This window comes from Trypanosoma brucei, chromosome 11, assembly GCF_000210295.1.
Source record: "Trypanosoma brucei gambiense DAL972 chromosome 11, complete sequence".
NCBI lineage: Eukaryota > Euglenozoa > Kinetoplastea > Trypanosomatida > Trypanosomatidae > Trypanosoma > Trypanosoma brucei.
This window is the reverse complement of record NC_026744.1, coordinates 4,117,374-4,140,132: the sequence shown is the minus strand read 5'-3', so window position 1 is coordinate 4,140,132 and position 22,759 is coordinate 4,117,374. Positions and strand designations below refer to the sequence as shown.

Genomic DNA, 22,759 nt, shown 5'->3' with positions numbered 1-22,759 from the left:
AAGGTACACATGCGCACATACGCTTGCAAAGTGGCGTTGGGAGAATAGATATGTGTCGTTGCTTTAGTTCTTTTTTTTTTTTTACGTCGTTATGTATTGCTAAGGCATTTGTATTGTGTTGGGGAGGGGTTGTACACAATGACTTACGCCCATATCCTCCGGAATGCCTGATTGGGGCGGTACAAACCTTCTTATCATATTCGGCTTCGAACGACCCTTCAGGCGGAGTTATTGCTGAAATCACCAGGTGGCGGCCATGTCGACATTGCGAAGGAGCAAAGGGACGACTTGCAGTGATGATATCGTATATATATATATATATATATATATTGCTGTTTTGTGTTGTCTTGTACCTTGCTTTCCATGTAGTAGTTCTCCACTGCAGCTTGTCCTATCGTCACGAGGCCTCTTTGTGCAATTACTGCGATTGTCCTTTTCACCGAAGTGCCACTTTCGTCGTGGTGCTGCGGGGGGGGAATGTAGCTGGGGGGAGCTTTTTGACTATTGTTTTAGTCAATACATGCTTGTCAGCGTTATCCATGCTGATACATTAGCGTAAAAACGTATGCAGCATTGCTTGTGCTTGAGAGAGCTGTGACGTATCTGAGAAAGGAACGATCCATAAACAAGCCTTCTTTATTCTTAATCTTGTAGGAAGGATTGGCGTTATCGAGCTGTATTTTATCCAAACGAGAAAGTGGAAACAATGGCAGTTATTCTTTGCCCTCTTTTTATCCTTATGCGTTGGATGGGATCCAATTAACTCTTGTTCTTTCCCGCTTTAGTGTCTGCTTTCGTTATTAAGGAAAAGACACGTGTGGAGGCGCGTAAACGCTTCACACTTGACACGGAGCGGCTGTAACGATTGTGTTCGTCAGCTGGCGGCGGTGCAATATATTGACTGACAGCACGGAAAGGGGGGAGGGGTGTTTAGCGCATTGCCAATCCACAGTGGCGAAGCAGAGCTGAACCTGTGGTTTCATACAGTGGCCGAGTATTTGCGTTGTGCTGCGATATATATAACATGCAGGTGCATCACAGTGTGAGAATATCTGATCAGGAAGGAGTGTACGCTCTCGACGGTTGCCTGTGCACGGGTAGTGGTAGTGTTGCACTCTGCCTTTCCCTCTCCAACCAAACCATTCAGTGCTATGACGCCTGCACAGCTTCAGCTCTGTGCACAATACGCGGTCACACGTGTACAATACGGGATGTCACTTCTTCACCTACTCAACCCCACGTACTATATAGCGCACAAGAGGATACGGGGGTTATGGTGAGCGACATAAGGCAACAGTCTCCTGCGCACTTTCTTAGCGAGTACTGCGGCACCGGGGCTACTGGTGGGGCGGTGGCTACGTCTCCCAATGGAGACGATATTGCGGTTGCTGTTAACGGTGACATACATATCGTTGACACACGAACCTGGAACACCAAAAGGATTATAGGTACAATGCACCTTGACGAGATAACTCGTGTGCGTTTCATTAGCGAGTCAGTGTACTGCTCCGCTGGAGAAGATCAAATGATCAACTTTATCGATTCCTCACCAGTTGTCAAGGAAAATGATATGCTCCTCCAGGCGCTCTCCTGCGGGGAGGTGGCAACAAAGATGAACGCGTTCCCCGAGCATGCTACGCTTGGGATCGTCGGATCATGTGAAAACGCCTACACCTTCCCGTATGTTCTTCAACAACAGGAGGTGCGATACGAGAGGCCTGATGATGCGACGTATTGCGTAGATATTTGTTCTCTCAGGGGGCGGCTTTACCTCGTAACCGGGGTGCGGGACGAGGATGGCAATGCGGGTCCGCTTAGCGTCATGGATGTGGCCACTCGCGAGCGGGTAGCACTTCCTCAGTTTCACAAAGAGATCAGCCGCGTCGCCATTGGCGTAGAGGATTGTTTGATTACTGGGGGTGAGGACAATGTTCTCGCTTTTTGGAGGGAGGGGCCCGTGTCTGGTGGAGGGAATGTAGAGCTTACAGGGGCTGCGTCCTCTTGTACCTCAGTGGGTCATCCTCCCCAGAAGCTCAAACCCCTTCCTCGCGGCTCCAGAACTCAAAAGTTTGTGCCGTATATTAAGGGAGCCAGCTGAATGACAAATTCCCGGTTAGGAGAGCGGTGAATAAGTGTACGTTGAATATAACAAGTGTCATCGCTATCAGTGTCGTGTCATGCGGGAAATACAGCTGATTCAACGACCACCGTGCCTCCCTCCTGGTTCCACGCATTTCGTTTTTTGCGCTTCAGTAGGCGTGTTGTCTTACTGGACGGGTCTAGCCGGCAGAAGGTCCGAAGCCGCCGGCTCCCCAGTTGTTGCTCTCGCTCGGCCTATCTTCGTAACAAGGGGGTCGTACACGTTTTCGTACTCCCCTTTAGATGTACACCCCACTGCAGCACCCGGCACGAGCAGCAACATCAAAGAAAGCGAAAGTCATTGACTTTGCCACAACGCCACACAGTCCCACTAAGCGGCCTTCGCTTGTGTGGCTGTGTGTGCTTGCATAAGGGAGGGGGGAATAGGTGGGAGCTGTGGTGTCTTACCGTTTAAATGGCAATATATTTTTATTTGGATACGCTCCACGATGCAGTGTCGGCGCTTCTTGACTCCCCTTTTCATCATAAATGCTAAACGAAACGTAACACAGTTACATAATGTGCGATTTTGCTTCCTCAGCTATGGGCTCCTCCGTTTTGTTATGTATTGGCATAGTTGGTACCAGAAACCCTGAACTAATGCGAGCATTTGCCACCTGTTACTCTGCATTATTCTTTCACTACATCACCGATATGTGCAAGTAGCAAGATAAACGAACTCTGGTATTGGTGATAACGACTTGACAGGGAAAGCAGTCGAAAAGGGTGTAGGTAGCTTAGGCGGCTTGATACGCAGGGAAATTTAAGAACTAAGGGGAGGGTCTTCTTTGATTTAACCCCCTCTTGTGGCACACCAGTTGGTGGCATCAGTGGTGTCGTTAAATACTCCGGCTGGAGTGAGGAAAAGGACAATCTGTGACCAATGGGGAGCAGCGGTGATCTGGCGAATTCCGCCGAACGGAAATTGGATGATGAAAAAAAAAGGTGCGATTGGAGGTTTACCGACAACACTCCATTAATTGCCGCTTGCCTGCTAACAGGTGCTGTTGTACTGGGGGTGCACTACATTTCAATTTGCAAGGACCGCACAGATATCTCGTTGCCAACCCTCATGGAATCGATAGAATCTAAGTGTCGTTCTTTGGGAGACGCCTTCAATGCGTCGGCACCTGAGTCTGTGCTTCACCCTGTACCCACACAGATTGGTGTTGCCATCTGGGTGGCGCGCGAGGAGTGGTCGCTACCCGTTCACGACACCCTTGATCGCATCGAAAAGGTGGTGTCTGGTGCGGGCAATCGGAAGCAACAGTTTATACAGCGCATTGTAAGGGTTTCGCAGTTGGGTTCCGATGGGAACCTGGAGAAAAGCAGTAGTAGTAGCACGAAGTGGGGCGGGAGCAGTAAGGTGAGTCAAGATCCGTTGGCAAATGCCGCTATCAAGCAACAGCTCGGACTCTCCGTCGCTAAGCATGCATACGCCGTTAGCTTGAAAGAAGAACTCTTAATGCACACGATCAGCTTTTTCGCTGCGCCCCCGTCTGCGGCCAAGTCTGTTCGCTGCTTTCTCTTCGATGACAAGCGCGCGTACTGCACCGTTCCCACTGAAATGGGGATGGAGACCACGAAGCGTGAAGTGGAGGCTGCGGTGGCGACACTTCTAGCAAACTGGTTAGAGATTGAAAACTTCCGTGACGCCAATGCAACCCAACGATGGGCGATGATGCGTAAAGTTCGTGGTTGCCATTACGCCCTTCGTGCACTCAGGCAGCTGAAGATGTCGGTGGATGCTCACCCCGAAATGCCCGTGCCAGAGGGTGTTAGGGGAGCTGCCGATCGTCTCGAAAAACTTGTCCGTGAAAGTGACTTCACCAAACTTGCGCGAGCTGCGGCCGACCTGCAGTTTCATCAACTACTGTTGCCACAGATTTACATTCCATGGGATCAAGCTGTGGTAAACCACCTCTCCATTTTGATGCCCGTCTATGGTGTAATAACTCTCGCCGTGCGCTTGATCAAGGAGAACCGAAAGAGAGCGCAAGTTGTTCAAAACTCGTAGGAGCGGATAAGAACGTTAGGTTAAGCCGGTGGTGTTGCTTTTTGTTTGCCATTGGTATTTTCCCGTCTCGTACGTTCTTGTTTCATTCCTGTTTTCTGTAGTGTAATTGGCTAATTTCCATTCTACCAGCAGCGACGCCAACTACTGCCACGCCTCGCGTTGTTGTATTTGTTGTTTCATCGTGCTGCATCGCCCTAGTTGTACAGCCGAACTCTGATGCTAACGCAAGTGCACTAATTTTCTCGTCATCTCCTCATTTCTTCCCCATTCTTCCCTATTAGAAAAATAAAAAGAAACTCAAATCGTTGGTCCCCCTTAGGTAGCGCCATTTTCAACAATTAGAGATGTCGGATCCAACGCCCCTTCCCATGTCGGGGCCGGTTGCTTCGCCTCGTGACCGATCACCTACTTCCATCAAGACTGGCCCCCAGCCGGAACTCTCACGCACGGAGCAGTCTGCGTGGCAGAGAGAAAAGACAGCATTCAACGCTGATGCAGGAAGAAAGAATATTAGAAAGAATCCGTCGAGTCGATACCAGAGGGTTATTATAGGCGAGGATGACGGCGATAGAGACTTTGCAAAGTGTGCAGAGATGATCGCCAATGTCATTCTTGCGAGGCAGAAATACAAGCAACGAGACAAGGGTGAGTTTGATAGCCTAACAAAAGAGGGCGACGAGGAAGAATCCTCTGACATTACCCCAGGGGACGACGAGACAACACTAGTATTTGACCGGGGCGTTTATCGGTTTGGCGGCATGAAGACGCATGTAATACCGTGGGAAACGTATGTACGGGACGTGCGGTTGGTCTACAGTGTGATTGAATCTGGCCCCTGTCTTTCAGCGGCGAGGTCCCGACTCCTTACTTTGGAGAGAAAGTCACAGTTATTTGCATTGTTGAATTGGAAAATAGAGTCCAATGTAGATAGACCTGTGTGTGGTGACAATATGTATGTCCAGTGTACGCGCGTTGACAACGCACTACAGTTGAACACTTCTGTCATAGCTCAGGTTGTGCTTGAGTTCATCATCTCAACAGCCACTGAACAACCACGTACCCCGCTATTCCGGGAGAAGGGGAAAACCGTACTGCTGCATGAGTACTTGGAATCTCATGGTGTGAAGGACCCACGTCAGCTAACAGTGCAAGGACTTGGGATGCACCCGCCCAAGTATCACAACAAATTTCAGCAATACGATGCGTTTGACTCGGCGCTCAACCCAGGAGGCCGTTTTGCCACTGATTTGCTTCAGTCATTTCTCTCTACAAACGGTTCGAGAGATGGTGATCTCCTTGGGTCTATCATTCGTCCAGAGTTCGAGCAGCGGGAGTTCCGGGGGCGACAGACCTTTGCCACAGAAATGCAACTTAAGGTTTATGGACACAATGCGGAGGAACTAGAGAAACTTGCTGCGTGGGTGAGTCGACAAGGGTTTAACTCATTCACCCTAAACAGCTGGACAATTTGCATCCCCCGTACTGCACCCCCTGAAGGGCCAAACATGCAACCTATTACATGTGACACCTTTTCCGACCAACTAAAGAATATTTTCTATCCGATGTTTATGGCTACATTGCACCCATCAGAACAGCGGTGGGTGGACGTCGCCTTATTACTGAAGAAAACAGGCTCCATCAGCATTCTAACGGGGTCTCAAACGCAATCGCAGAGCATTACATTGGATGCTGTAAGTCCGGAGCAAGTGAAATACACAGCTTCCATTAGCGACTGCTACTTCTTTTACTACATATGGTCTAACCTTTTAGCGCTGAACTGCCTGCGCGCGCGGTATGACTTAAACACACTCAACTTCAGTCCCTCCGTGTTCGAGCGGGCCCCCATGTACGAGCAACTGATATCCAGTTTCCTACTAGGTGACGTAGTGTACCACGCCAACACGCTGCAAAGTAGCTGGATCATGCAGTACCTCTTCATGTACTGTCGGATTGGTATTGTTATGTCACCTCTGCGTGACAATGCGCTGAGCATGTCTTACTTTGACCATCCCATTGTTCGATACTTTCTCCGGGGATTGGTGGTATCTATAACAACATCCGATCCTCTTTATGTGCACCACTCAATCAATCCACTGCTGGAGGAATACGCAACGCTGATGAAGTTGTTTTCCATGACGCCAATGGCTGTGTATGAACTGTCGCGGAACAGTGTTCTCAACAGTAACTTTCCTGACGCGGTAAAGCAAAAGTGGTTGGGTGACATCTTTCAGCACCTGGAGTTTGGTGGAGGTGATGTTCACCGCTTGGGTGCCTGTGATTCCCGTTTACAATTCCGCCAAGAATGTTTAGTACACGAAGAGGCGGTGCTGAACCTTGTCCTTTCGCAGGTGGCTAAGAAGGGAGAGCAGCCCACACGCATAAACATGGTCACCGTGACGGGTGCCGCAAGGACGTTGGACGACGATCTTCAACAGTTGCGAAATGCAAAGCGAGCCAATCACACGGATTGGCGTGTCGTCTTCTCACGAATCGATGTTACTGACGGGCCCACAGGCTTCCGTGAACGAGAAGCAGTCGAGCTGCTTCGCGAAATTATTGTTCTCCGAAGTAAGTACGTTAATCCGCGTGTTAAATATGTTGACGTAAAGGTGGAGGATGTATTCAACGACTCTAATTTCGATGAGTCGCTTTGGGAATATAACAACTACTATGGTGTTTTTCTCACGTGTCGCAGTGGGTTGGCGCCACAGTGGCCAAGTTTCATTCCTCCTGTCAAGGAGTTCATACGTGACGTGTACACCGTCCGGGGTGCGGTTATGGGTCACCAAAAGCTGCGGAATCTCGCTACGCAGCGGTTGAATCTTCTGGAGCGGAAGTTCCATCTTCACCTGGCCCTTAACATTTCTAAAGAAGCTGGTAAGAAGGAGGAAAAGGAATGGAATAACAGGGACTTTTTCACCGCGCATAAGGTGGATACTAACGTGCAAACGGCGGCCGGTATGAATGCCCGTACGCTGCTGGAGTTCTTCGTGGAGAAGGCGCTTCATCATGGACATGATGTAGTGTTTGAGGAGGACAACCAGCCGGTGACATTAAGGCAAGTGCTGGAGCGGCACAAGATTAATCCCACGCGCATTACCGTCGATGAATTGAATCATTTGTTAAACACGAACCCGCAGCTGCGCACAACTTTTTTGGACCCGGATAACTTTATGAAGGGACGCTATTTTGCTGAACTGACAAAACGCACACTAGAGCTGTATCAGGAGGATGCTTTCAGTTTTTCTGAAAACCGTTTGGTTATTGGTGGCAAATCAAAGAGTGAATGGGCCTTGTTGGCACACTGGTTTGATCGCTATGGCATGGCGAGCAGGCAGAACCGTTGGATGATTAGTTTGCCCCGGTGCTACCGTCGGCTCCGTCAGCAGGGGATCGTGCGTAACTTCGGCGAGTACTTGGACAATATCTTCCAGCCCTTGTGGGAAGTCAGTCTTCATCCCGCCAAAGACACGAGATTTCACTATTTTCTCACGCACGTATCAGGGATGGACTGCGTTGATGATGAAACGAAAATTGATCTTCCACTCACCTGCAAGTACCCACACGACTGGAATAGTGAGTTAAACCCGCCATATAACATGTATCTCTACTACTATTGGGCAAACATTACAACATTGAATCAGTTCCGCGCATCGCGCGGACTTAGCACCTTCGCGTTTCGACCCCAATGCGGTGAGTTGGGGGACATTGAACATCTCATTGGGGGATTTCTGCTGGCCGATGGCATTAACCATGGTGTGACGCTGCGTAACAACCCCGTGCTAGAATACATGTACTATATAACTCAGGTGGGTGTGGCGATGTCGCCGTTGAGCAATACCGCGGCCGCCTCAGAGTATCTTTTGAACCCCTTTCCTCTATTTTTTCGCCGTGGGCTAAATGTTAGCCTTGCGACCAATCAACCGCTTTACTTCCACTTCACACGGGAACCGCTTATTGAAGAATACTCTATTGCCGCCAAACTTTGGAAGTTTGAATTCAATGATTTGTCAGAGATTGCACGTAACAGTGTGCTACAAAGTGGCTTCCCTCACGCATGGAAGAAGAACGCCCTCGGGAATTTGTATTACCTCAATTCGACGCTTGGAAATGATGCACGCAAGAGCCGAGTCTCTGACATACGTGTTGCCTACCGCTACGAGGCATATCATGAGGAAATGAACTTTCTGTCGGAACAACTGGACAGGGATGAGAAGATACCCCGGGCGATGACGCTTCTAGAAGAAGAGATCGCTATTTACGAAAAAGAAACTGGGGAAAGGGTAGATATGCCATCTTTGTTGAAGCTTGATGATGGAAGTCTTCCCAAGGACCCACCCAAGACCGTTGCGCGGCTACGGGAAGAGGTGGAATATTTACAGAGGAAGATACTGCATTCAAATTCGGTTATCTCAACCTACAGGAAGGAAAACAATTGCATTGTAGAACACTTTAACCGTATACGAAGTCGGCTTGCTAGCAGCAGCTTCGTGGTGATGGGTAATCTGAGTCGCAAGTACGAGCAGATGGACATTGAAAGTTCTGATGAACGAGGTAACGTTGCTTCGTTATGTAACGACGAGAGCAGGGATTCTTAAGCCGTCGGATAGTTACAGATCGCGGAGAGGTACCTCTGTTAATGTTGGATGGGTGTAAACTATAGAGCACAATGACATCCTTTGATGTGGTGAGTGCTTTGTACTTTTTTCCCCCATTTTTAAACCTCTTTGTACTAATTTCACGTATCACCACTGCGAAGCTGTTTCCTAGAGTCCACCACTTCTTCCTTCCCTTCGGTTTCTTTTTTGGTAATTAAGCCTTGTAGTTTCCCCCCACATATACTTTTTTTTTAATTTTTGAATAGCGAGTCCTAATTGGGCTTATTTTATTTACGCATCGCTTCTCTTAACGCAGCAGCTTGTACATGAAAGGTGGCCCCTTGACTAGCTGGAATGATGTAGGTGGGAGGGTGGATGTGTCAGGGAGCAAGGAGGGCGGAATGCCAACCAGCACATTTGCCGGCTCATATGCCGCGACCGTGCGACGGGGGAGGGGGAAGGCAGTTTCTAGATCTTCCAGTCGGTCACTGAAGCATGAACAGCGGCCAAGCACTGACTATTTTGCTGTGCTTCGAAGGTCTTCACCGGTATCAGTGTACCAGCGGGGGGAATCAGGGTATTTGTCGAATAACTTTGGTCCCTACGCCTCCCAGAGAGGGAGGTTAGGCAGAAATAGATCTTTGTCACGCACATCTTTCACACCGGGACGGCGGCGTGTGAGCAGACACGTGACACCATGGCATCCGCTTGGTGTGCCGAAGAAAAACTTTATCTCCACCCAAAGGAACAGCATAGACGATTGCCTTGCTAACTGTATGAGTCAAATCAAGCGCCACGAACATGTGTATCATGCACGTCGAGCAAATTCTCGCGGAAGGCGATCAGCAGGATCTCGCCTGTTTGAACTTCTTGCGTACGAACCGCGGCGGGTTTCATGTGTGGCGCGTACTTCCAGGGATAAGTTGATTGCTCCAAGTGTTGAGGACCCTGGCGGCAAAAGGACACCTGCGTCACATGTTCAGAGCGTAGAGGCCTCAGCGGTTATCAATAGTCTGTGGGCTGGTAGTGCAGCCAAACGAGCAGCGGCGATTAAAAGCTACAGAACTGCTCGTGGGTCAGCTAGCCCCCGAAGAAAGCGAAAAAGCCCTAAGGAAGTCACTGGTGAAACAAGAAAGGATATGGAAGGGCAGGACGATATTAATAGATGGGAGAACACCGGTACCGAAAGTCGAGGAAGTACAGATCAGAAGAAAAGTGTAAAGAAAGAACTCTTCCGCCTTAGATCAATGGCGCGTGAGACAGCCGAAGCTGTTGCAGGAATGCGGGCGCTCCACAAGAAAATGTCTCGAGCGGCCAGGTCTCACACGAAGCTTCGGGCTAACGTGGCCCGCGAAGAGAAGGAGAGCCAGAGACTAGAGAAAGTTGCTGTGAAGTGTAAAGATACGGTGGATCGTCTCTGTTCATCGAGAGATTCCGGACAGGTATCCGCACGTGTTTTCGGCGAGAGGGATCTTGGGGAAGCGGACGGATTCCTCTCCAATTTGTGTCTTCTGGGTCAGCGGGCAGCCCTGCGACGTGAGAAGGCAGCATTAGAGGGAGCTGTCACAGCAGCCGAGAATGAACTTGTGGAAAAGCTTGCCCAAAAGGATCGTGCGGGTGTTCTCTTCGGCACGGCAGATGGTACGATAAACGTAGCTGACATCCGCAAGAGGAATAACCTTGCCAGGAGTTACTTTCACTGTCACTTGGTAAAGCGTAGTATTGATACGTTAAGGGAAACTGAGCGGCAGTTGCTCGGAAAAACGAAGGAGGCTAGCAGGCGTATCAACAAACTTTCCGTTCGCGTTAAAGAAGCGAAAGAAATATTGCTGCAACATGATGATATAAAAGATATGCACATTCCAAAGCATAAGTTGCGGGCACCGCCTCCTTTGGATGTTGCTCTCACCACTCAAGCGGCAACAATTTTCCACCTCACCGGTGTGCCCCAGTAGTGGCCACGTAATCGTGTCTAGGGGCCCGTCCCTGGTTCTTTTGACTTCATTTTGTTTTTTTTTATTGTTTTGATGTATATAACAACTCCATCAAAAGTGTTAGGATAGATTGTATGTGCGTAAGCTCAGTAATGCCGCCGTTGGTGACAGAAGCATCTAACGATTTTCTACCTTTAGCGTTTTCTCCGAATCTGCACCGTTGAGTGTAGTCACAGCCTTTAGATGGAGGGGGGGAAGATGGAAACGATAGGAATATCACTTTGTGGCTCGTCCACTAACATTTTTTCGCACCCCTTTCTCACGACTTTCTTTACACTTTAATATTGTGTTTCGCCTCACCAAAGAACGATTTTATTTTTCTACCTCCCTCTTCCCTTATCCGTATTATACCAATAAAAAAGTGAAAGGGGTTGGGGAAAGGTGACAACAGCGAGGATAGTCACCACTGTTTAGCCTGCTCTCAGTACACTAACCTGCAAATTTTATGATTGCACCAAAATGAAATAACTATGCCCAGTACGGAATCCCGTCTTCTTTTTTCCCTAATTTACATTTCCCCCCCCCGTAGTGCTACTGCTTTTTTACGTTTTTATTGCGACTCTCGTAGGCATTTTGTATTGATACCCCCAACCTCACTTCGTTGGTTACACACACACACACACACACACACACGCACGCTTGAACATACTCTCTGCCGTGTTTTTGCACCTTCGCGCGCCATTTCATTGGCCGTTCAGCACAATCCGCGGCCTCATTTCTCCTTCTTCCGCTCTGGTATTGTGTTGTTCGTGAGCGCGTCGCCGTTGTTGTTACTGTTTGAGTGTTAACCAGCCAATGGACAGCAGGTGGGCGGCTTCCAGGCGTGTCGCGGCCTCGCAGGTAACGGTACCTTTTGGATGGCAGCTGATGCAATACCCGTCCTCCACCCGTGAGGAGGTGCGAGCCATTGCTTTTGCAGCGTTACGGCGGTTGTTATATCCCATTGCTCGTCGATATATTGCCAGGTGGTATCGGGAACGAGTCGCGAGGGATATGAGCAAGGAGGTGAAAATGGAACCGCTGCTTTTCAGGGCTCTCAGGCAGCGTTCCGTGTTGGGTTCCTGCCTAAAAAAATCCAACGCGGTGGATGAACTAGAGAATAACAACGAGCAACTCAAGAGGCTACTGGATTCTATAAGCTATAGAGTATATCTACGAGGTGAGTTTATCCAGTACAGCAGAGAACCCTCAAACGCGGTAGTATTCGTGGCGAAAGGTATTGTTAAGAAATGCTCAACTGTTAGCCAAACTAGAGGGAGGGTGTCACACGATAGGAGGTTGTCTAGTTCTCACGTGGAAGTCTCTATCACGTACGATGACGACGAGGGCCCTATTGTTGCTACGCCATCGACTCAGTGCAGTGAAAAAATGAGTGTAGGAAGTATCGAGTCTGAGGCTCTGCGAACTCAGAGGAACACGTTGTTGTCTGCCCCGACTATACTTGGGGAATGCTCTGCTGTAGGGAGTTTTCCCTGTACGGAGTACTTACTGGCGGAGTCTTCTGTAGTGTTGATTGGATGGATACCAAAAAGCGCCTACTGCACCCTGCTAGGATCGTTTCCCCCGCAGATTCACAGATCTCTTCTTATGAAAGCACTCGAGACGAGGGAGCGGCTGCTCCCGCACTTTGGATGTATGACATGCAACCGTATGCGAATCTGCCCACTGCTGGTGTCACTCAGCGATAGAGATTTGTTGCAGTTGATGGAGCATCTCGTGCCTCGTGTAAGGCCCGCTGGTGTGCAAATAGGAGAACGGGAAGCTCCCCGACACATATTCTTTATTTGGCGTGGCGTAGTGTGCCTCCAGCAGGAGGAGGCGGTTATTCCCATGGGTGGTGCTCCTCCGTCACAACCAAGGAGCCGCACATTATTTTCGGAAGGACATACCTTTGGCGAATGGCAGTGCATGTTCCATGAGGGACTAGGCGATAAATTTTTTACCCTGACCAATGTGGACCTCTACCTTCTGCCGTTTTCTGTTCTTTCTTCGTTCATGAAACGGGATCAAAATATCCGACAACAGATTCATCGCGCTGCTAAAGTCATCAGTCTGACTGCCGATAAGTGCTTTGACGGGATGCGTTTTGTTCCTCCTTCTCTCGATGTACTCAAAACTGTCGTTTTGAGCCCCTCACAGGTGCCTAAGTTGATACAACGCGGGCAAGGTGCTGCAGGTGTTTTCAGTAAACGTGTTACAATTGCCAACAACTCCATCGCCAGCCATGTCTTCCGACCGCGCGATAACAAAACAGACCGAGTGAATGTTTCACCATTTTTTATAGAGCAGTTGCGGAAAATGCCGTTGGTGGGTCTCTGCGGTCCCCATGACAGCTTCTATACGGATTGCGCAGCACGTTTTAAATTGATGAGATACGAAGCGGGGCAATGCATCGTCGAGCGTGGAAGTGAGTGCAACTCCGTCATTCTTTTCTGCCAAGGCGGTGCAGTTGTAGTGGAAGACGAAGGTGTAGTGCAACGTAATGCGGAAGGCACTGTGCAGGCAAGGGAGTGGGCGAGTCTGCCACGCGTTCCTGATGGAAGCATCGTTGGCTACACCTGTGTGCGACGCCACCCGTGGACGTGTAGCATTGTTGCACCTGATGATGGAACAGAAGTGTGGGAGCTCAACCGAGTCAATTTCGTGGACGTGCTCCGTAAGCATAGAATAGAGCGACAAATGCACGAACTCGTGTTACAGCTCATGCAACCGCTTAGTTCAGTGGAAAACCGAGACCCGTTGTTGGACACGCAGCCGCTTTTGACCCCATCACCAAACTCATTGTGGAGCGAGTACCGGTTGCCCAACATGCATCCAGTTATTCTATCCGAGACGCCACGCTTTCCCATATGGAAAGAGGATGAAACAATGTTGGAGGCAACTCCTCAGTGGCGGCGGTCGAGTGTGGTGTAACTCAAGGGAACCAGGACGGTTATTTTAATCATATTTGACTCTTTAATGTAGGCGTGTCATTGTGGTCTAGGATATCCGCTGTGCACACGGGATAAGTTTCATGCACAGGTGTGTAGGAGTGCGTCTGCACAGACTTTTTTGTCTGTTTATCCCTACTACATTTTCCTTCTGCCCATCTGTTTCGTTTCAACTTATTTTCCTCATCGCTGTGCTTTTCCTTCCCTTCCCTTCCCTCACTTCTCTTCACTTCCTTTCCCTTTCCCTTTTCTTCCTTCTTCACCCGCGCGTACACGCATTAGTCTTTATACCCTCCACTGTCGTTCTCATTTACCCTCGTCTCTGTACTCTCCTTCTTTTTTTTTCTCTCTCTCTCCTTTACGTGCGCGACGTTAGTTCGACCTCTACGCGTCTACGAATGCGTTTTTGGTATTCGTGGCACTGTGTTGTATCACTTCCTGCTTTTTTTTACTTTTCGTTTATTGTTTTTTTTTTTTAAATCACCTTGTTCCACCGCCACCATCAATGCCATCATTGTATCTCTCTTTTTGTATGTGTTGTTTTACCTTTTCCCAGTGGTAAGCCTCAAATATCGCAACGACTGTTGTGCACCACTGGTGAATCATGATAAAAGGCACCAATGATAATGAACAATAATTTCCATGAAGAAGGAGCTACAGAGAAGGGGAAAAATAATAAATAAGGATTAAATTAGTTACTTTATGATTACAGGAAAGAAAGAGAGTCTTGTGTGTGTTTTTTTTTGATTGTCGCGGGAAACTTCATAAATCAAAATAAATGGAGGAAATTAATTAACTTTGTTTCGTTTCAGCGGGAACCGAAACGGAAGAACAATTGAAATAACAACTATTATGTTGGTAGCAATTAGGAGAAAGGAGAGAAGGTAAAAGGAGGTGCTTTGCAAAGGATGAAGCGGCGACATGTATAAATAAATATAAAACATCGCATCAACTTCTCTATATCAAAGGAAATCATTTACTCAATGGATTCTCAGCGAAATCATGATATTGACCTGATCGTGTATATATATATATATAGTAAAATTCCTTGTTATTTCACTCTGTTTTTTATTCTTGAGATCAGATATTTAAATTGATTATATGTATACGTATATATTTATGCATTGTTACAAGGGTTAGCGAAATAGACGAACTGACGCACGGCAATGACAACGTTTTCCGTACGAGTTAGCCACTGGTTGAAATGATACTTGAACAGAAAAAAAAGATATATATATATATATATATATAATAATAATAATAATAGAAAAAAAATAATAGAAGCAAAATAAAGGGTTGAAACAGTTACTTTCTGCGAAAATAAATTTATATGATGATTCGTGACGGAACGGTTGAGGGCCAGCCGAAAGAAAGGAAAGTAAGGAACGAAGGGGACTAATTGATTAAACCTTTATGTTTTTGTTTATATAGTTACTTATTTGTTAGTAAAGCACCCAGTGAGACGTCTATTATCAGTTGCAGGTTATTATTTTTGTTCTTATTATTCTTATTTTTGTTTGTTTTACGTCCTTTTTGAATATTTTTCTATCTGGTGCTCTCCTTACCTCCTGCGCTCCCCCACTCCCTTTATTTTGTTTCTTTCTTTCTTGGCTTTCTTTTTTTTTTTCCTTTACTCTCCTTGTATTTTCCTTTAGTGGGGTCTTCTCAATCTCAGCTAAATATGTGCAAGAGATCCGACCTTTTGAGAAAAGCAAAGGAGGTAAAAATTGAGGAAATCTCCCAACAAAAAAAACAAAAAAAACTGTTGCTACGGCACCTGTTGAGCTTTCTTTATTTTATTTTATTTTGGGTTATTTTACTTTTCTCCTCCGGCAACACACACGCGTTTTGTTTGTGCTGGTACGTGCACCGTCATTTTTCCGCACTTTATTTTTCCGTTAAAAAAAACGACAACAACTCAATTGTATCGGTGCAAAGCGGCTGCCCTTTTTTTTTATTATTATTAAATCCCATTCGCCTATTTCCCCCTTCACCTCACTTCCTTGCCAAATCGCGTGGCAAATCATTATGTGGTATACGGTAACGGCATTTAAAGGTGTAAATAGGGTGGGAAATCAGTGAATGAAAATAATGAATGGAGAAAAAAAGAAAATAAAATAAAAGGACAAAACAAACTTTTAATGTGCGCATAGGAGTGAGTTAGATGTCCTGAGGGTCGGTGGAAGGTAAAGAAGACGTATAATACAACATGTTTGTTCCATTTTTTTTGTTTGTTTGTCGTGTTTATTTTTTCTTTTTTATCTTTTAGTTGTTGTACCTTCACTGAGTTAGGTGAAAGTGAATTCCTCGTCCTTCCTCATAGGAAAATTTCCGTCTTATCTTCGTTTTGTTGCTGCAGTTGAACACAATGGTACAAGCTCTACGTCACCCATCTCCTAATATTCACTTCATATTTCGCAGTACCCCCCTACCGTTGCTGACTATTTCTTTTTTTTTTTTGTTTGAACAGTTGTGCTCCCCATAAATGTAAGGGAGGGGGAAAAAAGAAAGATAAATGAGAAACATAGAACATACTATATATATATATATATATATATATATATTTATGTGTAACCGACAGATTTTCCATTTTTTTTCCTTTTTTATTTTGTTTGAAAAAAAAAAAAGTTATTATCTCTTTTTCCTTTTGTGGGCTCGTTGTGGATTAGTTGGAAGGGGGGTGGGCAAAGTTGGACACTTTTCGCCAGAAGTTTTACGAAGTGCTAAGAAAAAAAAAGGGATGAGAGAAGCAGGCGCCGTTGCCAAGCATAATTTTATACACCGGTTTGTAAAGGGTTGATTCCAGTGGGCTGAAGGAAAAAGCTTTCGTTGTACCAACAGGCTAATTTTTAATATATTTTTTTAAATAGTTTATTCACGCCGTTCCGGTTATTGTGATACGTGCGCCATATGCAATATAATTAAAAAAAAAAAAAGCACACGAAGTCGCGTCGTCAAATTTCCTTATCTCCTCTTTCCACTGTTTCTATTGTCAGTACCGTTATCGTTGTTATCATTTATACTGTTCAAATTACGGAAGTGGTGACGGCAAAGTGTAGTCCAAGCGAGGACCGTGTTGAAGGGAGAAGAGGTGAAAGAGAGCAGTAGCGCGTGCGTGCGTGCGTGCGTGCGTGTGTGTTGCACTGTGATATTTGTCGCATTGGAAATGTCCTTCAGGATTCCCAATAATTTACTGCAGGTGCTGGCAGACTACACATCTCAGGCCCTGGGTGCCGCACACGATATATCGAATGAGTTCGAGGAGGATATAAACGAACTGGATTGCCAGGCCAAGCGCATTTGTGTGATTCTTCGGATCATTCGCGAGAGCGCGCACCGACAGTCTTCAGCCGAAGGGGGGAATGCCACTTTAGGAGGTTGCGAGTCACCCAAACCCATAGAAGTTGCCCTGAGAGGTTTGGGTCATCTTATTCATGAATTCACTGGGCTCCCAGACATCGGCTCAGCGCCAATGGGAAGAGAAGGACAGAGACGGGAGCTCACGGTTCAACCACTTGGAAAGCCCGTTTCGTTAGCGGAAGCAGCATTGGAATTATTTGGGCACAATACAAAAATTATTTTTCGAAGAAAGGATAAACGACCTCGTGATGCAGCGATTGTTGAGGGCAAAACCGAACGACGTGGCACGGTATACTCTCGGTTAGCTACCTCACAACGTAAGCGGCGGTTTGCCTTATATACAGCTCGGGTGGCTTTATTCCCTGAGGCTTTTCATACCCCGACGTTATCCCAAGAAGGTGGTGAAGGCGAGATGCGACCATTTGTGTCACCTGCCGTGAGAGAGTTTGCGGATCTCAACGTTGAAGCGGAGCGGGAGATGTTTGGGTCGTTTTATAGGTTAGACACGAAAGCGGAACTACTTCGGGAGTGGCCTTCACTTTTTAGTACCGTTGAACATCTTCAGGGTCTCTTGCGCGCTGAGGGTGTGCGATTTATTCCCAGTGAAGCGATGAAACGGGAGAATTTGGAGGGGCAGTTACGCTGGTTTGAGTTCCCATTCACAGATAATGGTGTTGTACGAATGATTGTGAAGCATGTACTGGCAGTGGATTTTACGTGGGAGTTGCTGCAGAGTGGGCGCTGGCGAGTACTTGGCCTGCATTGGTTATTGAAAACCCGTCCACCACCGGCATTTCTGCTTCCTCTCGGTTCAGGCGGATGTGAAGACACAAGCAACCTCTGGAAAGAGAAGGCATCTTCCCTCCGTGCCACCACTCTCCGCGTTGAGCCGGCGTACTATGAGGCTGCGTTGCGTTTTTTGACCAACTGTTTTGAAACTGGCCTCGAGGGCGGTGCTGTGGGAGCCCTACGTTTGGCGGACGCGGTGACGATGGAGGTCATTGAAACTCAGTGCAGGGAACTTAAGGAGAACTTTTTTGTTGGGCCGTTGGAACCATCCTTTGTTTTGGATGTGCGACCAGGAACACACGTATCACTGGCATTGAACTGGCCTCACAATTCGTCCTTTTACTCAACGACGGCGCCGTTAAACGAAGAAGGTGGTGGCCCACTGTACCTCAAGTACAAGTTGCGTAACGGCACTGTTGTGTTTGAGAAGAGGAGAGGTACTGACACCCAAGCAGCTGTGCAATCTGACTTCTACACCGATTGCTTGACCATCGATGACGGACAGTCGGTTGTCGTTGTTGATATTGAACGTCAGTTGTGGCAGTTTATCTGTGCGTGATTTTGCCCCTTGGCGATCATTGCTCTGTTTTCCGTTGGTTCGTGAGGTGGAGCGCATTAGTTATGCTGGCCACTCCATGTAATATACACTGAGAAATTAGCAGATCTCACTGTCTATACCCTGCCTGTCCTCACTTGGGGTATCTATGCTTTGATTGCTTAAGTTAATCTGTCACTGATCCCTGCTCCACTCCATCGTACGACCTCTTTCATATGTTTTTTTTTGTCGTTGCCTCCTCTTTCGTAGTAGTGATAGTACCCTCACCGTCGTCGCTTACAGAAAAATTGAAAGTCAAAAAGGGCGAACTGTGCGAACCCGGCCTGTTATTGTCGCTTCTGGAGGGGGTCAGGGAGGCTGGTACGGTAAACCAAGCGTAAAGACACAACCAGCAAATTAGGGGTATGTCGACAAGCATCACAAATTTTGTTAAAAGAGTAGGCACATCGCTACAGCATGATGTACGTACTTTTACCGTATGGGACCCAATAGGTAACAAAGTGCACTGCGCAGCGCGTGATGCAGTTTACTTGGTTATGGACTGCCCCAAATTCTTCATGTACACACATGGAGCTTACGGAGCAATGCGGCGTTACATACGTCAGGCACGTATCAATAAGGGAAAGGTGAACCCGGAGGATTTTCGCGACGTGGATACCAATGTGTTGCGGGAGTCTCTTATTCGGTACGCGCAGTGGAAAGGACCGCTGCAGAAAATCGACTTTAGAGTGTTTTATTGGATGTATGTCCTTATGATTGGTTATGTGTTCTGGCAAGGTTTAGCGCTCAATAGGATGCTGGAGGAAAAGATAGACCGCAGTGGTGTATCTTTGGACAAACGGCGGAGTATGTTTGATGATGACTACGAGGAAGACTTACGACCTCAGTAAGAAACCATGGGTCGGTCTCTGGGGGGAGGGGATGGTTACTTTTTAGTTTCTCATCATTTCATTTGAGAATGGAAAGGGAGGAAAATAACATTCCTTTTATCGTTTTTTTTTTTTTTTGGTAGCTTACGCTACCGGTGCCTGCGGTCGTTATAATTTATAAAAACAAAAAAAATCATTATTGTCATCGTCACTGTTATTATGTATTTGCCCCTCTTCATTGGGTGGGAATTACTTGCCATTGCGAACATGCGCTGCGTTGTCCCTTTTCATTGTTTCCCCTCACCACGCCTTTCTCCATGGTTTGGTAGCGCTTTGTGAGAATCAGTTCACGAAGTAGTGGCACCAGTGCGTGCTGTTATTAGGGATGAGCGCTGCGGCACCTGTCCTTTCTACTAAGGTGGATAAATACGAGCAGGTATTAGCCAAGTATGATTGGCGATCGCCGTTCCCACCGCGTGGATACCAATATGGTATCGGCCGTGGTGCAAAGGCATTTATCACTTCAGCAGAGTTAAGTGCGACGACGGGCGTCTCTTCCCCGCTGTTGGCGTTAGGTGGTGAGCAGAGTGCCATGCTTGATGCGCTTGATCGTCTCGAGGAGCGCCGTCACAAGCGTAGGAGGGAGGATGTGAAGGGTGGAGCCACATCTCGTGAGGGTAAGAAACCAAAACTCCTGCTTTCGATGGAGGATATCGCAACGGTGGGAAGTGGTGCTTCCAATCAATCACTGGTGAAACGCAAGGCGCGTACAGAAGATATGGACGTTGTGGACGGATACGCTTTCGATGATGAAACTGCCGTGGTGACAGCAAGTGATCTATTGCGTGGCAGAGCCCTCGCAGCGAATCAGACGCTGGAAAATATTCTTAACATGGGCTCTTCATCGGAGCAAACGACGTGGATTACACATTCTCGCGCACTCCGTGAAATGGGTATGACAAAGAAGGCTCAACAAACGTTAGTGGAAGGATCAAGACTAACCGGAAGTAAAGGCCCACTTATTTGGAAAGAGCAACTCCAGCATCTTAACGATCCAGCAGCCCAACGACAGCTGCTAGAGCAGGCCGTAGCAGCATGCAAAACGTGTGAAGAGCTTTGGTTTTTACTGCTGCAATACCAACCGCCACACGAACAGCTCCACTGGTTGCAGAAAGCTGTAATGGCCTGTCCTGCAAGCGAAAGTCTTTGGCTTCGTATATTAGGTTATGTTACTGCACCGCGGGATCAGAGGAAAATTATTCGTAAGGCACTTGAGGTCACTCCTACCCTTCCGTCACTTTGGGCAATGTTGGCACGGCTAGAGGACTACGAACGTGGGAAGGCTATTTTCAATGCCGCGGCTGCAGAGCATCCGTCAATGAAAATCATTATTGAGGGTGCGAAGTTTGAGGAGTTTCATCTCAGGGGTCAGGTAGGCAGTGAAAAAGAGGGAGGCAACGAGCAGTTACATAATGCGAAGATCCACTCACTGGTGCGACAGGCAGCACAGCGTTTTCTCCTAATGGACGAAGAAAAATCGAGAACCGAGTGGCTTGACGCAGCCCGAGTGGCTGTATCTGAGCGTTACATATTAACTTCTGCGTACATGCTCTTGCACTTCGTTTGTGATACGGGAGCGGCAACTCTTACTATCCCGGTTACATGGCTTGAGGATTTGGCGGCCCTTGTTCCTGATATGTGGAGGGCACATGATGTCCTCTGTGCCGCATGGGCCACAATGCTCATTGGCCGTGATGCCGCAGTAAAAGGGACAAATGAAGCAGTGACAGAGAAGGACGTGCAAATTATAGGATTTGCTCTCCGCTCAGCACCCTTCACATCACTAGAGACTGCGGTTTCTGCTGTGACGAGGTACATTTCTTCGACTACCGTGTCATACACGAGCAGAGTAGAAGACGGCATGAAGAAGGAAGGGATAAAGGAGGAAGAAGAAGAAGAGGAGTTGGGAAGGCCAGTGGCTACCATCCAGGCAGCGCCGCCAACCTGTTCAACCTCAGCCACCGCCGCTTCGCAGTGTCTTCCGTTGCCGCTTGTATCGGTACTACTATATACGTTGTTCCGTGCTCCCGCGTTCAGCACAATCGATGTGATGCTTTCTGTTGCAAAGGTTTTTTATGACCATCACTTCTATGACGGGGCACACCGTGTTTTGATGCTCGCCATCACGCGGTATCCGGTGAATGCGCTTCTTTTTACAGCTGCGGCGAAGACAAAAATGGCCATGGGCTGCCGCAAAGGGGCCGAGGAACTCCTTCTGAAAGGGACGGCCATAGATCCGTCTGACTCAGATATCGCCTGGGTGAAGTTGGCAGTACACCGCCGCAGTAATCGTGAGGACATCGTGCCTCTGCTTGATGAAGCACTTGTTCACTTTCCCACGTCTGAACGGCTGTGGCTTATGAGATTGGAGGCTGAAGGAATGAAAGCGCAGCAGCTGCTGGAGGACGCTATGGGGCGCGGCTCCAGTACTGCGCCCACTATCAATGGACTGCGTAGGGTATACGGTAAAGCACTATCGTCAGAGCACTGCCGACTCTCCCCTACCATATGGTGCTACGCGGCAGTGAAGCTAGAGTCCAATTTGTTTAGTGACGCCGGGGCCGCTAGAGCCCTACTCCTGGAGGGGCTTGTCGTGTGCGAAAAAGGGTGCCAACATCTTCATCACAATGGCAGCACAAAACGGGCTGAGGTGCGTGCGACTTTTGGGCTGGCGAGATGTCATGTTGAATTGCGGCATGCCGGTAGCGAGACGGCCCTTGAAACCGTGAAGGAGGTGCTTCAGCAACTTCCTAAGGTTGACGGCTGCTTTACGGTTTCGGTGGGGGAACTCGTTGCACTTTCCATTGACTTGGAAAACCCCGCGACGCGAGGGCGTGCAGCTGCTCAGGCAGTGCAACACTGGCGCGTACGTGACCCCCTTGTGTTTTCATCGGTTGCAAAGTTGTACCACGCAGCAGGAAGGCATGAAAAGGCACTGGAGCAAGCAATGAAGGCAGTCCAAATGAGTAAGGGTCGCTGTGGCGATGCTGTGGCACTGTGGCTTAAGCTTGCATCCATGTCCACCTACAGGAAGATAGTTATGGAAAAGATGGGGCTTACTGTCAAGGATGAATCCAATGAGGAAGAGACTGCCCTTCAAAATGGCGTGCTGTTGGCATGGCTGTGGAAACAGTTAGCAAATGGCAGTTCTGGCGGAACCTCCAGCGGTGAGGCAATGGAAGACATGAAAGGGTCCACAGAATCCGCAACGCACTCTGAACCACCTAAGCCCAATTCCGGGCCGCTTTGGATATATGTGTCCAAGTCACGGGACCCCAGTAACGTCACATTGCTAGGTTTCAGAGATTCTGTTGAGGTTATGCTTACGCAAGTCGTGGAAATGATCAAATTGTAACAAATTGTGGGGGAGGGAAGTTTTTGGTTTGTCATTGTGGAGAGGCATCTCACGTGTGCTGGTCCCTTGCCAACGACAAGGCTCCCCACTCG

General features: G+C 47.9%; 10 protein-coding genes across 10 annotated transcripts; all 10 read left to right on the top strand.

The window, feature by feature from the left end:
• Positions 1–1,024: 1,024 nt before the first annotated feature.
• TbgDal_XI17690 (hypothetical protein, conserved) lies at positions 1,025–2,098 on the top strand (the record flags this gene model as incomplete). The annotated part of the gene is made up of 1 exon (XM_011782611.1): positions 1,025–2,098. One exon carries the CDS (start codon positions 1,025–1,027, stop codon positions 2,096–2,098), a length of 1,074 nt encoding a protein of 357 aa, XP_011780913.1.
• Positions 2,099–3,022: 924 nt separating this feature from the next.
• On the top strand, positions 3,023–4,156 carry TbgDal_XI17680 (GPI transamidase component Tta1, putative; the record flags this gene model as incomplete). The annotated part of the gene is made up of 1 exon (XM_011782610.1): positions 3,023–4,156. The coding sequence occupies one exon, from the start codon at positions 3,023–3,025 to the stop codon at positions 4,154–4,156; it is 1,134 nt and encodes a 377-aa protein (XP_011780912.1).
• A 344-nt stretch (positions 4,157–4,500) lies between these two features.
• On the top strand, positions 4,501–8,754 carry TbgDal_XI17670 (AMP deaminase, putative; the record flags this gene model as incomplete). The annotated part of the gene is made up of 1 exon (XM_011782609.1): positions 4,501–8,754. The coding sequence occupies one exon, from the start codon at positions 4,501–4,503 to the stop codon at positions 8,752–8,754; it is 4,254 nt and encodes a 1,417-aa protein (XP_011780911.1).
• Positions 8,755–9,080: 326 nt separating this feature from the next.
• Positions 9,081–10,709, top strand: TbgDal_XI17660 (hypothetical protein, conserved; the record flags this gene model as incomplete). The annotated part of the gene is made up of 1 exon (XM_011782608.1): positions 9,081–10,709. The coding sequence occupies one exon, from the start codon at positions 9,081–9,083 to the stop codon at positions 10,707–10,709; it is 1,629 nt and encodes a 542-aa protein (XP_011780910.1).
• An 834-nt stretch (positions 10,710–11,543) lies between these two features.
• Positions 11,544–13,661, top strand: TbgDal_XI17650 (hypothetical protein, conserved; the record flags this gene model as incomplete). Its single annotated transcript, XM_011782607.1, has 1 exon — positions 11,544–13,661. The coding sequence occupies one exon, from the start codon at positions 11,544–11,546 to the stop codon at positions 13,659–13,661; it is 2,118 nt and encodes a 705-aa protein (XP_011780909.1).
• A 100-nt stretch (positions 13,662–13,761) lies between these two features.
• Positions 13,762–14,157, top strand: TbgDal_XI17640 (T. brucei spp.-specific protein; the record flags this gene model as incomplete). Its single annotated transcript, XM_011782606.1, has 1 exon — positions 13,762–14,157. The coding sequence occupies one exon, from the start codon at positions 13,762–13,764 to the stop codon at positions 14,155–14,157; it is 396 nt and encodes a 131-aa protein (XP_011780908.1).
• Positions 14,158–15,359: 1,202 nt separating this feature from the next.
• TbgDal_XI17630 (hypothetical protein, unlikely) lies at positions 15,360–15,722 on the top strand (the record flags this gene model as incomplete). Its single annotated transcript, XM_011782605.1, has 1 exon — positions 15,360–15,722. The coding sequence occupies one exon, from the start codon at positions 15,360–15,362 to the stop codon at positions 15,720–15,722; it is 363 nt and encodes a 120-aa protein (XP_011780907.1).
• A 1,122-nt stretch (positions 15,723–16,844) lies between these two features.
• On the top strand, positions 16,845–18,386 carry TbgDal_XI17620 (hypothetical protein, conserved; the record flags this gene model as incomplete). Its single annotated transcript, XM_011782604.1, has 1 exon — positions 16,845–18,386. The coding sequence occupies one exon, from the start codon at positions 16,845–16,847 to the stop codon at positions 18,384–18,386; it is 1,542 nt and encodes a 513-aa protein (XP_011780906.1).
• A 401-nt stretch (positions 18,387–18,787) lies between these two features.
• On the top strand, positions 18,788–19,273 carry TbgDal_XI17610 (hypothetical protein, conserved; the record flags this gene model as incomplete). The annotated part of the gene is made up of 1 exon (XM_011782603.1): positions 18,788–19,273. One exon carries the CDS (start codon positions 18,788–18,790, stop codon positions 19,271–19,273), a length of 486 nt encoding a protein of 161 aa, XP_011780905.1.
• A 364-nt stretch (positions 19,274–19,637) lies between these two features.
• Positions 19,638–22,667, top strand: TbgDal_XI17600 (hypothetical protein, conserved; the record flags this gene model as incomplete). Its single annotated transcript, XM_011782602.1, has 1 exon — positions 19,638–22,667. The coding sequence occupies one exon, from the start codon at positions 19,638–19,640 to the stop codon at positions 22,665–22,667; it is 3,030 nt and encodes a 1,009-aa protein (XP_011780904.1).
• Between the last annotated feature and the right edge of the window lie 92 nt (positions 22,668–22,759).